The sequence below is a fragment of the Erpetoichthys calabaricus genome, chromosome 1, assembly GCF_900747795.2.
Source record: "Erpetoichthys calabaricus chromosome 1, fErpCal1.3, whole genome shotgun sequence".
NCBI classification, from domain to species: domain Eukaryota; kingdom Metazoa; phylum Chordata; class Cladistia; order Polypteriformes; family Polypteridae; genus Erpetoichthys; species Erpetoichthys calabaricus.
The window spans coordinates 301,223,321-301,238,399 of record NC_041394.2 but is presented as its reverse complement, the minus strand read 5'-3'; the positions used below and the strand labels follow the sequence as shown (position 1 = coordinate 301,238,399).

Here is a 15,079-nt window from a genome sequence, read left to right as displayed (position 1 = left end):
TGAAAAGGGTGATATTCCCTTTTCTTTCTTTTCATTGTCACATTAAAACTTTAACTAGCATTTTGTTTGCAGGCAAATTGGAGTGGCTGCCCATCCTCTAATCATAACTCCCTTTAAAATTATAAGTATGAATTTTTTAATACTTACCTTCTCCCAGTGTAACAGTTAAGAAAGTGTAATTAGAATTGTTAAAGTAGTAATCGCAATAATGACAACAATGAATTCATAGACATGTTGACTCAAATGTATAATCATTGATTTCAAGAGTGCCATCTTGCTTTTAAGATGTTGTCAACAATATTAACTTTTTCTATTCAAATAATAATTTTTATTAAGTCGTTCAGTATCATATGTAACAGTTAGTTTATATGTTCATAATTTATATGCTGATTTAAAATGAAAATATTTGTTCTGTTGCAGGTTTGCACTTTTAGTTTTAAACGAATAACCCACCAAACAAAAGTGCATCCACGCGTTTAGTAGTCTTAAGTGATAGTCATGTCCTCCTCCTGATACTAATTAGTTTGACTCAATTTCTATTAAAGAATTCAATACACTTGTGGTCTTGTTTCTTAAAGGGTTCATTTAAAAGGTTATTGATTAAAGTCTGCTTCGAGAGCACTAAGCAGAACACAGTGGATGAAGCCAACAAAAATGAATTAGCTAGTAATCACTGTTGGAAGAGGTGTAATAATTTACGAAACAAAGAAAAAAACAAAACAAAGCAAAAGTAACCCTGTGATGTGAAAAATGAAGTCCCTAACCAAATAATGTGCATTTCTTTTGAGGGAATAGTTACACTACAGGACACGTGAAATGTAATGGCTGCAGCTGAATCTCTTTGCCTCTGAGAGTGCCAGATTATATAACTGTGATTTGCTGGACGTGTCTGACCGCATGATCCCCTCTGGACCTTTCATCACAATTCCAAATCTTGTCTTGCCCTGTAAATATTCTCATATATGAGCATTGTAATGCTGCTTGAGAGCTCATGGTATTGAGAGTTAAGTACTCATTGGCTGTTTACGCTGACAGACTTGCAACTCACTACGCTCAAATCAAGCCAGTTGTCACACTACACAACACCTATCGTGTATGCAAACACTGTCAAGAACTGGCAGTGATTTTCTTAAGATGACGTAAATGAAGGCTATGGCTGATTATCATAGGAACAGTCATGTAGTGTGACAGTAGCCCAAATTCAAGGTAGATGCAATGGTGTAGTGGCTGAGATACTGCACTTTAAATTCTAAGGCTGCTGGTTCAGTTCCCACTGTTGACTAAATGTTTGTTGCTGAATAAGTCACACAGCATCAGCCTTTGGTTCAGCTTGTAAAAATTATATTTAACCAGTCACACTGTAGCCTGATCTTTTAGATAGCTTAACATAATGGGTGCTCAGGGGTTGTCCTGGTCGGCTTCAGTGGCTGTAGATTTTTGCTCCAGTCTAATAAAGGAGGCAGCCAAAAATATAAAAATAATCAAGTAATTCTCTGGGGCCAAGCAGATTTAACATCCTAAAGGTGCATTGCGCTGCTGGCATCATGTCATGTATCTTAAACGGTTGTAATTATACATCAGTGTGAAGTTAAGACAAATTCCCATTAAAAAGGTCAATACTTTTCTACCAGCTTACCAATAAAATATGACACGCTTTTTTTTATGATATTAAGGGGAAACTCACTTTGCTCACCTGCCTGCGTAGGACTTTTCCAAATCTCTTTGCATAAGCCCTTGTCTCACAGGGCTACTGACCCCAGGCGTGGTTATATCACTTGGCACGAAGACTCATCTCACGGTACGTGAAAGTGTCTCTGAGGCAATCACATCTTATCTCCTTCCAAGTTTTTTAGTTTTATAATAGAGAGACATTTGAAAAAATTTGCTTTTAATTCTTAGTTGATGCAGTTTTAACGTTGTTTAAATTCACACCTATTAAACAAAAATTGTCTTTACCGTTAGAGGGGAACATGTACCAAATATGAATCATTTATTTGTCATAATAATCTCCAGGTAATAGAGATACAGTAGATAATTCAGAAAATGAAACCTGTCATTTGGTTGCCATATTTACTGTATAATTCAGGTAGCACAACAGAGTTGCTGCCTCATCCGGCCTTTACTCTCAGATATTTTATGTGTCGCGTTTTCCAGTTTTTAATGTATTTGCTACAGTCCAATAATACCCTGCCGGCTTGATTGCCATCTCACAATTCGTCCATTGGAGGTTTGTGTGTGTTTTGTAAGAATGTGTGCTCATTTCTGTCAACTGTGACCCTGACCGAGAAAACATGGACATAGAAAATGGAGGAATAAAATGAATCCTTGATGTGTTATGTCAGAGGTGGCTTTTATTGGCTACAGTTGATACTGGGAGCTTGAGTTTTATGTAATAAGATACTCATATTTGAGAATGAGGCTGAACGCATACACATGCAAATAAATCAGTGCATACAAGTTGCATTTTTTGTCTCCAGATAAACTTGTTTTCTATGTTTTTCTTTGCTTAAATTTTGGAAGTTTCTTGTTCTGCAGCTTTTTCTTGGATGCATTCTGAAGTGGGACTATACTCTGCATCATGCCGTTTATCCAAGAATGATTTGTCATTTTATCGATGTTCAGTGCATGTTGCCCTTTTTCTCTCCTTCTATGCTTGGTGTCTTTTCACTTGCATCATTAATATTGACCAAAATAATGACTGACCAGTTCATCCCTTACTCTACCCTAGAGCAATTCCTTACTACAAACCCTGCTAATCCATGGGGGTGGGAGGAGTGTGTACAACAGGGATAAATTTAAAAAAGTTTTCAAAATTGATGGCTTTTCTCTTCAAAGCACTTTTCAACTTCAACTTGTTTCTTGATGACACCCGCATGAGATAAAGAAAAAACATCTGTCTCCCTCCTTTGCTGATTTCCTAAAGGTTGAAAGATTGACTGCTCTCGGCAGCCTCAGGCTGCATGGATGCCGACATTAATCAGTTTCTCCTCTATGCTGTGCTGATCACTTGTGTGGCTGTGAGCTCCTGAAGACCCGAGATGCTTTCCCAGAAGCGTAATTGCGAGTGCCCTTGCTCCCTTCTCTAATAATTCGCTTGTTGCTTGCTTCTGCTGTGTGTGTGTTGACAGCATAAACTCATTAATATTTGTGTGCTTTTGTTTCCCATCCATCTCTTCTCATCACATGAAAAATAAAAAAGCATTTCAGGGTAAGTGAGATCACTTAAGCTGCTGAACGTTTCCGCTGTCAGCTCCACATTGCTGTTTTCTTGCTCTTTGTGTGTGCTCGTTGCTTCTTTTTAATGTATCTGTGTCGATAACAAATAGAATTCTGTTTATTGGAGCCATTGTCCTATTTAGTACATTTTCAATTCCTTTTTTCCCCCCTTTCTCCTGATTTAATGTATATTGAATTAGTATTGATTTTTACAGATGTCTGAGTATTCAAGATTCAGTGGATGGCACTGGTTTTGTTCTCTCTTTCCCTTTTGTATTCTGCTGTTTACACCGAATGGTTTTTCAAATACCTTTAACTTGGTCTTTTAGAACGCTGCCATTCATTCTGAGTGTATGTGTGTGTGATTGTTGCCTGTACTGTAAATCAAGTCATAACTGTCTGTCACTAATGAGATATAATCAGCACATGCGCTGGTTATTTGATGTTGATTTTCTAATTTTTTTTTTTGTTATCTGTTAACCATTTTATTCCCTGACTAGCCATGTTTAAATGACTTCCCTCAAATCCCCTTTTCATTAATACAAAGTTATTTTTAAGTAGTCAAATAAAACTACTGTGTGTATTTCAGTATGTTGTTATCACAGTGTGGAAATAATAAACCTGATTTAACATGTACACTGGTTAATATGTTTATTGCAGGGGTCCTTCTTCCATCTGAATGAAAAACTCCTTGGCTCCATTGTTATAAAAAAAATGTGAAATAAAAGTCTGCTACTTTCTGCTGGGCTTGAAAAGTGAAATTACCTTTCATGGTTGTCACTGCACAAAACTGCAGTTTTGACAACCTGTTGTTTTAAATTAGAGCCTTGAGTGTATTGAAGTTTAAAACTAGCTTAAAAATGCCTTCATAGTTCTGAAGACAATAATCAGCACAACCTAACAGTCAGAAAGGAGAATTTTAGAATAGGTTTCCATTGTTTATCTGTACGCTGGCAATCTGTTGGATAAACCTTTAGACATCATGCATTATAACAGAAAGAAATGTTCTAATTTGCAGTGCACATGTCACTATAGGCACTGACATTTTTCAAAAATGTGCTTTAAAAGTAAAAGTCAAGTTCAGAAGGTTCGACTTTAGCCACAGGTTCAGGGTGAATGTGTCAGGAGCTCCGTTCGGCAGGTCACTCTGGCCATAAAACACGCCTCCTTCTTATAGCTGGGGAAATGGAAGGGGCGGGGCTAAGTGCCCTCACTGGGTGGTTTCTTGGTGCTGCAGGGAGAGAAGGAGAAGAGAATGTTAGCGACAGCACCCCTCTTGTCCTGGTGGGTTCTTAATTACCTTGATTGAGCCCATGAGGAGATCCTCCGACACGTTTCTTCAAATTGAATCAGTTGAAATGTAATGAAAGACTAAAATGGTGAAAAGGTAAGCAGTAAACTGTCAGAGGTTTAAATTTAAAGTTTAGGTCAGCAAAAACTGAAAAAAGGAAAATTCAGAATATTACAAATAGGCCCTTTTCAGTGAACATATAATAGGTTACAATGTACAGATGTTTGCAGCAATTAAGTAAATTACAATTTGCAAGTTGAAGCAAACAGTTTGCACAGGTGTCCCAACTTCTGTTGATTACTTAAAAAACCCTCTTACTGTCTTAAAGCAGAGCTGGAACAGACTGTGTTACTATACCCTCTGAAGTACTACTTGGACAATATTACACAGTAAATAGTTGCAAATTCCAGGGATAATGGCAAGAAAACAACAATTAACAAATAAAATGAGACAGAGCATTATAATCCTTAGAAGTGTAGGCCTTTCATTTAGAGAAATTACAAAAAAAATCAAAGTGTCAGTGAGTACAATGCCCTACACAATCCAAAGACATCTGGAAATTGTAAGAAACTCTGATAGGAAGAGATTTGGTAGACCCAAAATCAAGACACATTTCTGAGGGTGACCAGGCGCCTCATAGCACAAAAGCATGCCAGCATCTATCTATCTATCTATCTATCTATCTATCTATCTATCTATCTATCTATCTATCTATCTATCTATCTATCTATCTATCTATCTATCTATCTATCTATATTATTAATTTGTAGAGTTATAAGAAGATAGAGATAGAGATGCATAATTTAGCTAATTTTAAGCCACAACCTGTCATTGCAATGCTTTCGTAAAGTAACAGCAGTTGTTGTAGCGTTTTTTTTTCTTGATAGACTTTTTAAAACTAAACTTGTTAACTAGAAAGAAAGGTTAATATCTTCTAGAGGTCTTATCTGTTCTATCCTTCTCAAAACTCTGTGCAAGTAAAAAGCAAATGTTCCTGATCTTGTCTCTCAGTCTTAAATCTTTTCCTATTATTTAAAACTACAGGGCAGCTACACTTAAAATGTATGCCAGTTGTTACTTAATAAAATTAACTCATTACAATTGCACCACCTGATGTAGTCTTAAAACAACACACTTTGTTTCTTTTTTATTCTGTTTATGCATTGTATTATATTACACAGTAACCTAAATGTTTCATGTTTCTTAAGTTTGTTTGAAAGTTATTAAGTGCTAGACACTTTAGTAAATAACAGTTTTATGCACAGCTGCTATATATTTTAGCATTTGTAGTTTTTTCGTTTAATTTTTTACTCAAAATCATAGAGTATTTTATGAATAACTGAGTATTGAATCAAATTAAATTTAAATTAAATCAGCATATTTCCTAATCTAGACCTTAACTGTAAAAAGCAGTAACTCTAGTTAGCTGGCTCTTGTTTTCTACCATTTTTCACCCGTGTCTTCTTCGGCTCTCGTAACTTCACCCTGTATATGTATCAATTTCAATGCACCTTTCTCTTCACTATGTGACATATTACCTCCACCAGTCCTTTTTTTTTAAACGGTGCACTTGTCTGCCTCTCTCTCAGTGAAATTCCATAAATCAAACTGCTTAATTTCATCTCTGCCATTTACATTGTTCTATCATGCTCCACTGTCATCTGCCATGTTTCACAGGCCTACATAGTGCAGCTCCTCACACAGCTTGGATAAACATTTCCTTCAGTACAGAGGATTCTTTTGAAGACCCTCATAACCATCAGTACTGATAGACTCCATTGGCCTCTTTCTGGGTAGAATATTTTCAGCTAACACAGCCCTAGCACAATCCAGGACAGTCAGTTCTTTCTTTGTTTTTGTCACTTTCACCAGCTTTGTTCTCCATCTGTTTAACAATTCTGCCATTTCCTTCACTTCAGCTAGCTTTTCTAATCTTTTTCCAGCATGCAAAGTTATAATCAATACATAGACCACTATACATGACCTGATATTCGTTCAGGCAGACACGGTGCTTATGGAATGGTTTTTAACCAGCCCTTTATTTTTTACATTTTCTGCGGTTACTAGAGCAGAGAATTACATTTTAATGCCATCCTACTTTAGATACCAATAGACTTATGGCAAAAATTTCTGGATTGTAGGCTTAAAGGGCGGAACCCAATAGAGCAGGACTGTATTACCCACTAAGCTCAATACTGGCATTTTACAAAATAAAATAGCTGCACGTCCAGAAAAGAGAAAATATTGGGGTACCAACAAAACAAACAAAAACAGGGTCATCTTGAGAAACATTTCTTTCTGCTTTCAAGCCTCATAAAGTCACAGCGGGAAGGAGCTCCACCCTGTGGTGCATTCTCGTAATGAGTGACGCCTCCTTCTGGGAACTGCAGGATATGTAGCAGGGAAACTGGAAGGGTCAGAGTCAGTTGCCCTCACTTGGTGTCTTCTCGGTACTGTGGAGGGAGAAACAGAGGACAAGGTTAGAGCCAGTGCCTCATCTCAACCTGGGGTGGAAGTACATACTGCAGAAGAGCCCAGAGAATAAGCCAAAGACACTCATGTGTGACAAAATATATATTTTATACAGTATATACAGTTTGAACATTCCTGTAATATGCATATTAGATGTAAATCCAAGCTGCAGTCACTGAATACGGAATTTACGATAATAAAAAATCTTGCTTATTGATGTTTTGCTTGGATGGCATATGGCTTGTATTAAATATATTATAATCTGAGTTATTTTTGTAAATAAGAAATGGTTTAGTTACCCTTTTTACTACACAAAATATACATACAAAACTAGATTTTTTCCCTCTGAAGCACAGTGGTTAGATCTGACTCTGATTTTCAATTTTTGAACTAACTTTGCAAGCATGTTAAATGTTTTACTAAAATTTACTGTCAGGAAAACAATTAAATGTTTTAATTAGTAATGTGTAACATACTCATTTTATAATGGAATTCATTGTTTGTTTTGTTCTACAGACATGAGCTACTTGAAGAGGCTCGAAGAAAAGGGTTACCTTTTGCTCAATGGGATGGTCCCACTGTGGTTGCGTGGCTTGAGGTAAATTAATCTAAAAAAGAAAAGTACATTGTTCTTTTAAAATTAAAAGTATAATGAGAAAACACAGCAATTCAAATTCAAAAATGAAATTAGTTAAAAGAGTAAAATCATATCTATTTAGGAGTCAGATCCAAATCATTTAGATACTGTATGCTTGGTTATAGCAAGCTTTATAAAATTTATATTGCTATCAAATGTACAGATTCTTTCTGTTTTGTAATGTACTAGGGGGCTTCGCTTCAATACTAGAGCATCTGGAGATCTGCATCTCGCACAGCGCACTTCTGTCATATCACCGATGTCCATATATTTGATCTCTTTTCGCTTTTACATTTTCATTAATATTGCATTGAATTTTGATCCCGTGTTTGGAATTACATCATGACACTGCAACGTATAACTGCCAGTGAGTGAATATCATTTCTTTCTCTCTACAAGAAATGTGTCTGACATAACCACACAGGACTTTTACAAATCTCTTTGCAACAGCTCTTGTCTCGTGGGGCTTCCAGCCCCGTGCGTGGTTACATCTCTTGGAATGAAGACTCGTCTCACAGGACGTGAAAGTGTCTCTGCACCATCATGTCTTGTTTCCTTCCAAGATTTTTTTATAATAGAGAGATAAGTTATTATGAGTGAAAAGCATGTGTTATATCAATAAATGTGTTATGATTAGTCCATCCATCCATCCTCTTCCGCTTATCCGAGGTCGGGTTGCGGGGGCAGCAGCTTGAGCAGAGATGCCCAGACTTCCCTCTCCCCGGCCACTTCTTCTAGCTCTTCCGGGAGAATCCCAAGGCGTTCCCAGGCCAGTCGAGAGACATAGTCCCTCCAGCGTGTCCTGGGTCTTCCCCGGGGCCTCCTCCCGGTTAGACGTGCCCGGAACACCTCACCAGGGAGGCGTCCAGGAGGCATCCTGATCAGATGCCCGAGCCACCTCATCTGACTCCTCTCGATGCGGAGGAGCAGCGGCTCTACTCTGAGCCCCTCCCGGATGACTGAGCTTCTCACCCTATCTTTAAGGGAGAGCCCAGACACCCTGCGGAGGAAACTCATTTCAGCCGCTTGTATTCGCGATCTCGTTCTTTCGGTCACTACCCATAGCTCATGACCATAGGTGAGGGTAGGAACATAGATCGACCGGTAAATTGAGAGCTTTGCCTTATGGCTCAGCTCCTTTTTCACCATGACAGATCGATGCAGAGCCCGCATCACTGCGGACGCCGCACCGATCCGCCTGTCGATCTCACGCTCCATTCTTCCCTCACTCGTGAACAAGACCCCGAGATACTTGAACTCCTCCACTTGAGGCAGGATCTCGCTCCCAACCCTGAGAGGGCACTCCAACCTTTTCCGGCTGAGGACCATTGTCTCGGATTTGGAGGTGCTGATTCCCATCCCAGCCGCTTCACACTCAGCTGCGAACCGATCCAGAGAGAGCTGAAGATCACGGCCTGATGAAGCAAACAGGACAACATCATCTGCAAAAAGCAGTGACCCAATCCTGAGTCCACCAAACTGGACCCCCTCAACACCCTGGCTGCGCCTAAAAATTCTGTCCATAAAAGTTATGAACAGAATCGGTGACAATGGGCAGCCCTGGTGGAGTCCATCTCTCACTGGAAACGGGTTCGACTTACTGCCGGCAATGCGGACCAAGCTCTGACACCGGTTGTACAGGGACCGAACCGCCCTTATCAGGGGGTCCGGTACTCCATACTCCCGTAGCACCCCCCACAGGATTCCCCGAGGGACACGGTCGAACGCCTTTTCCAAGTCCACAAAACACATGTAGACTGGTTTGGCGAACTCCCATGCACCCTCCAGGACCCTGCTAAGGGTGTAGAGCTGGTCCACTGTTCCGCGACCAGGACGAAAACCACACTGTTCCTCCTGAATCCGAGGCTCGACTATCCGACGGACCCTCCTCTCCAGAACCCCCGAATAGACTTTTCCAGGGAGGCTGAGGAGTGTGATCCCTCTGTAGTTGGAACACACCCTCCGGTCCCCCTTCTTAAAGAGGGGGACCACCACCCCGGTCTGCCAATCCAGAGGCACTGTCCCTGATGTCCATGCGATGTTGTAGAGACATGTCAACCAAGACAGCCCTACAACATCCAGAGCCTTTAGGGACTCCGGGCGTATCTCATTCACCCCCGGGGCCCTGCCACCAAGGAGTTTTTTGACCACCTCGGTGACCTCAGTCCCAGAGATGGGGGAGCCCACCTCCGAGCCCCAGGCTCTGCTTCCTCATTGAAAGGCATGTTATTGGGATTGAGGAGGTCTTCGAAGTACTCCCCCCACCGATCCACAACGTCCCGAGTCGAGGTCAACAGCGCACCATCCTCACCATATACAGTGTTGACACTGCACTGCTTCCCCCTCCTGAGACGCCGGACGGTGGACCAGAATCTCCTCGAAGCCGTCCGAAAGTCGTTCTCCATGGCCTCCCCAAACTCCTCTCATGCCCGAGTTTTTGCCTCAGCAACCACCGAAGCTGCATTCCGCTTGGCCTGCCGGTACCTATCAGCTGCCTCCAGAGTCCCACAGGACAAAAGGGACCAGTAGGATTCCTTCTTCAGCTTGACGGCATCCCTCACCGCCGGTGTCCACCAACGGGTTCGAGGATTGCCGCCACGACAGGCACCGACCACCTTACGGCCACAGCTCCGGTCAGCTGCCTCAACAATAGAGGCACGGAACATGGCCCATTCAGACTCAATGTCCCCCACCTCCCTCGGGACATGGTCAAAGTTCTTCCGGAGGTGGGAGTTGAAGCTACTTCTGACAGGGGGTTCTGCCAGACGTTCCCAGCAGACCCTCACAACACGTTTGGGCCTACCAGGCCTGACCGGCATCCTCCCCCACCATCGGAGCCAACTCACCACCAGGTGGTGATCAGTTGATAGCTCCGCCCCTCTCTTCACCCGAGTGTCCAAGACATGTGGCCGCAAGTCCGACGACACGACCACAAAGTCGATCATCGAACTGAGGCCTAGGGTGTCCTGGTGCCAAGTGCACATATGAACACCCCTATGCTTGAACATGGTGTTCGTTATGGACAATCCGTGACGAGCACAGAAGTCCAATAACAAAACACCACTCGGGTTCAGATCGGGGGGGCCATTCCTCCCAATCACGCCCTTCCAGGTCTCACTGTCATTGCCCACGTGAGCATTGAAGTCTCCCAGCAGTACGAGGGAGTCCCCAGATGGTATGCCCTCTAGCACACCCTCCAGGGACTCCAAAAAGGGTGGGTACTCCGAACTGCTGTTCGGTGCATACGCACAAACAACAGTTAGGACCCGTCCCCCCACCCGAAGGCGGAGGGAGGCTACCCTCTCGTCTACTTGTGTAAACCCCAATATACAGGCTCCAAGTCGGGGGGCAATAAGTATACCCACACCCACTCGGCGCCTCTCACCGGGGGCAACTCCAGAGTGGTAGAGAGTCCAGCCCCTCTCAAGGAGGTTGGTTCCAGAGTCCAAGCTGTGCGTCGAGGTGAGCCCGACTATATCTAGCCGGAAACTCTCAACCTCACGCACAAGCTCAGGCTCCTTCCCCTTCAGAGAGGTGACATTCCACGTCCCAAGAGCCAGCTTCTGTAGCCGAGGATCGGACCGCCAAGGTCCCCGCCTTCGGCCACCACCCAACTCACACTGCACCCGACCTCCTTGGCCCCTCCCATAGGTGGTGAGCCCATGGGAAGGGGGACCCACGTTGCCTCTTTGGGCTGTGCCCGGCGTTATGATTAGTATATTTTATTAATTGTTACTGCCTTTCCCTTTGTATATTTTGGTGATCTATCTATTTTTTGTTGTAGGGCTGTTAGCTGCTGCATAGAAAACACTGCACAAGTTCCACTTGAGTGAGCAACACATGTCGTACAGTGATCCCTCCACGATCGCGGGGGTTGCGTTCCAGAACCCCCTGCGAAAGGTGAAAATCCTCAAAGTAAAAACCATATGTAAAAACCCTTATAAACTCTCTCACACTCTTATAAATATTTCCCATACAGTTATACAGCATAAACCCTTTATATTATCTTAGATATTAGGTAAGATTCGTTGAAATTATGTATATAAACACACTGTTTATATACAGTAAAATCTAAATGTTATTTTAAAGATATCGAGCGTCTCCGATATCACATACTGTATGTTACAGCCATTACGATAGACAGGCCACCAGCAATAAATACGTACAATACAAGAAAAATTGTATACAGTAAAATGTATGTACAGTTACACTAAACGTACGTACATGTACTAAGTATGTAGAAAATTAATTATGGGTACTCACCAACAATGACATGACGACTTGTCCGATAACGATGAGTTTAATTTTAACAAAGGAGAGCATTACACCGCTGTTGTTGTCTGGAGTTTCTTCTTCCACTGAAGGTGTACTAGGCGGTGTTTTGCTGGTAAGGAACATTGTGATGGGCAGTTGCTTGCGCTGCTTTTTCATTTGTATAAGGAGGTTTTTATACACTTCAGTGGCATTGTCAAGAGCATTCCTAAATTGCAAAGAACGAATCATTTGCGGGTCTCATTCTTCAACAGACGTCTGGAGATCTTTTGCCATTCGTAGAATGGTTGCGAGATGCTTGAGAGGTAGGCCGGAGTATTCTTCCTGTGCTGGGTCCTCTTGTTCCTGATCTTCAAGGGATGACCTCCAGCATTGTCCAGAAGTAAAAGGACTTTGAACTCCAGCCCTTTCTCTGCCAGATAGATCTTTACCTCTGGAATGAAACATTGGTGAAACCAATCCAATGTCAGGAGTTTCGTAATCCAGGCCTTCGGGTTTTGCATCCAGTACACAGGTTTTTATTCGGGGCCTGGGGGTTTTTGGATAAATGAGCCGCACATGACCAGCGTGATGCGATCTTTGTGACCCTTAAAACCCAGGGCTTTTGCCTCTTCCTATGTGATTAAAGTACAAGACGGCATCCGCTTCCAAAATAGAGCTGTCACATCCATATTAAACACTTCTTCAGGCCGATATCCGCCTTCCTCAGTGATCACCTTGAACGTGTCGGCGACATATTTCTTGGCTGCGGCTTTGTCTGCTTTGGCAGCCTCTCCATGCAGGTTCACGCTGGCCAAGTTGATCCTTTTCTTGAATTTTTCAAACCAGCCCTTGCTGGAAGTAAATTCACTTTTCTTGCCAGGAGATTCAACAGAAGTTCCAGGTTGAGGGTCGTTGTCTAGAGCAGGGGTAGGCAACGTCGGTCCTGGAGTGCCACAGTATGTGCAGGTTTTTGTTCCAACCCAGTTCCTTAACGAGAACTCAATTATTGCTGATGAAGCACATATTGCTTAAGTGACATTTTAATGCTTCATTTTAGTGGTCTCGCTTGTTAAGGTTCTCCAACCTTAATTGCTTATTTCAATCTTAAACTGCTGCATTCAGTGTTTTAATTGCTCCTTATTAGCAATAAGATGTAAAAGACAAAGCAGCCAGCAGTTCTCCAGCTAGCTTTTTTCCAATTACATCTGTGTGTGTTCATCATGTACGGTTTGATTTAATAAAACACTTAATAGAAAAATGTGACAGACTGAAAATTATCTGTTTTAGGCTTCAAATCATTTGGATGATATCCTTGGAAAGGAAAAAAATCTACGATATAAAAGCCTTACATTGCACAGACTAACAAGCCATAAAATTAAATTACGTCTGAGATTGGCAATGATTGGTTTCTAATTAAGCAATTGGGTTGGAATGAAAACCTGTAGCCACTGCGGCTCACCAGGACCGACATTGCCTACCCCTGTTTTACATCTTATTGCTAATAAGGAGCAATTAAAACACTGAATGCAGCAGTTTAAGATTGAAATAAGCAATTAAGGTTGGAGAACCTTAACAAGCGAGACCACTAAAATGAAGCATTAAAATGTCACTTAAGCAATATGTGCTTCATCAGCAATAATTGAGTTCTCGTTAAGGAACTGGGTTGGAACAAAAACCTGCACATACTGTGGCACTCCAGGACCGACGTTGCCTACCCCTGGTCTAGAGCATCCCCGGCACCCGCAAACCTATCATGAATTTGCTTGGCCTTCTCTTGGATGATATTGGTGTCCAAGGGGATGTTCTTCTTCCGGCAGTCTTCAATCCATATCCCTAAAGCAGATTCCATTCACACTACCGCCTTATTACGTCCACTTACAACTCATTTCACGCCCTACTTAAAGGACACTTATAATCTTTTCCTCCTTTTTAATATAACGAACCGTGGACTCATTGATGCCGTAATGGCGTCCTACAGTGGCGTAGCTGTTCCTTTCCTTCAACATATGCAAAACTTTTACCCTTTTGGAAATCGTTAGCATCTTCCATTGGCACTTGGGCATGGCCCCTGAAGCAGTAGCAGGAGCAGATCATTTTGGAGCCATAATGAAGGGCTTGACTATGCACAAAGATAAACACAAAAGAGCACAAAAGTTAACTCTTTACACAGCGAAACACATTGATGCTGAATGAGCAAGACGAGATTTCCTGGTTAATGCAAAGCGGATTTGTCTAATCTCATCTGTCAACCTGTCCATCACTATTGAAAATAAGAAAGGACTCAGAGCCAATCCCTGATGTAATCCCACCTCCACCTTGAATGCATCTATCACTCCTACCACAGACCTCACCACAGTCACACTTCCCTCGTACATATCCTGTACAACTCTTACATACTTTTTTGTCACTCCCGACTTCCTTATACAGTACCACAACTCCTCTCGAGGCACCCTGTCATATGCTTTCTCCATGTCCACAAAGACGCAATGCAACTCTTTCTGGCCTTCTCTAAACTTCTCCATCAACATCCTCAGAGCAAACATTGCATCTGTGGTGATCTTTCTTGGCATGAAACCATACTGCTGCTCACTAATCATCACCTCACTTCTTAACCTAGCTTCCACTACTCTTTCCCATAACTTCATGCTGTGGCTCATCAGTTTTATTCCTCTGTAGTTACTGCAGTCCTGCACATCTCCCTTATTCTTAAATATCGGCACCAGCACACTTCTTCTCCCCTCCTCAGGCATCCTCTCACTTTCCAAGATTCCATTAAATAATCTGGTTAAAAACTCCACTGCCATCTCTCCTAAACACCTCCATGCTTCCACAGGTATGTCATCTGGACCAACGGCTTTTCCATTCTTCATCCTCTTTTTAGCTGTCCTTACTTCCTCCTTGCTAATCCGTTGCACTTCCTGATTCACTATCATCACATCATCCAACCTCTTCTCTCTCTCGTTCTCTTCATTCATCAGCCTCTCAAAGTACTCTTTCCATCTGCTCAACACACTCTCCTCGCTTGTGAGTATGTTTCCATCTTTATCCTTTATTACCCTAACCAACTGCACATCTTTCCCAGCTTGGCCCCTCTGTCTAGCCAATCGGTACAGGTCCTTTTCTCCCTCCTTAGTGTCCAACCTCTCATACAACTCATCATACGCCTTTTCTTTAGCCTTCGTCACCTCTCTCTTCACTTTGTACCTTAT

The 15,079-nt window shown here is 42.1% G+C and overlaps 1 protein-coding gene across 7 annotated transcripts in view; it reads left to right on the top strand.

The window, feature by feature from the left end:
• The window catches only part of ppfia2 (PTPRF interacting protein alpha 2), a 960,214-nt gene that overhangs the window by 877,395 nt on the left and 67,740 nt on the right, over positions 1 to 15,079 (top strand). For all 7 annotated transcript variants that reach the window (XM_051919721.1, XM_051919713.1, XM_051919703.1 and 4 more), the window contains one exon: positions 7,496 to 7,577. In XM_051919721.1, coding sequence (XP_051775681.1) covers positions 7,496 to 7,577 — 82 coding nt within the window. The remainder of the gene's footprint in view (positions 1 to 7,495; positions 7,578 to 15,079) is intronic.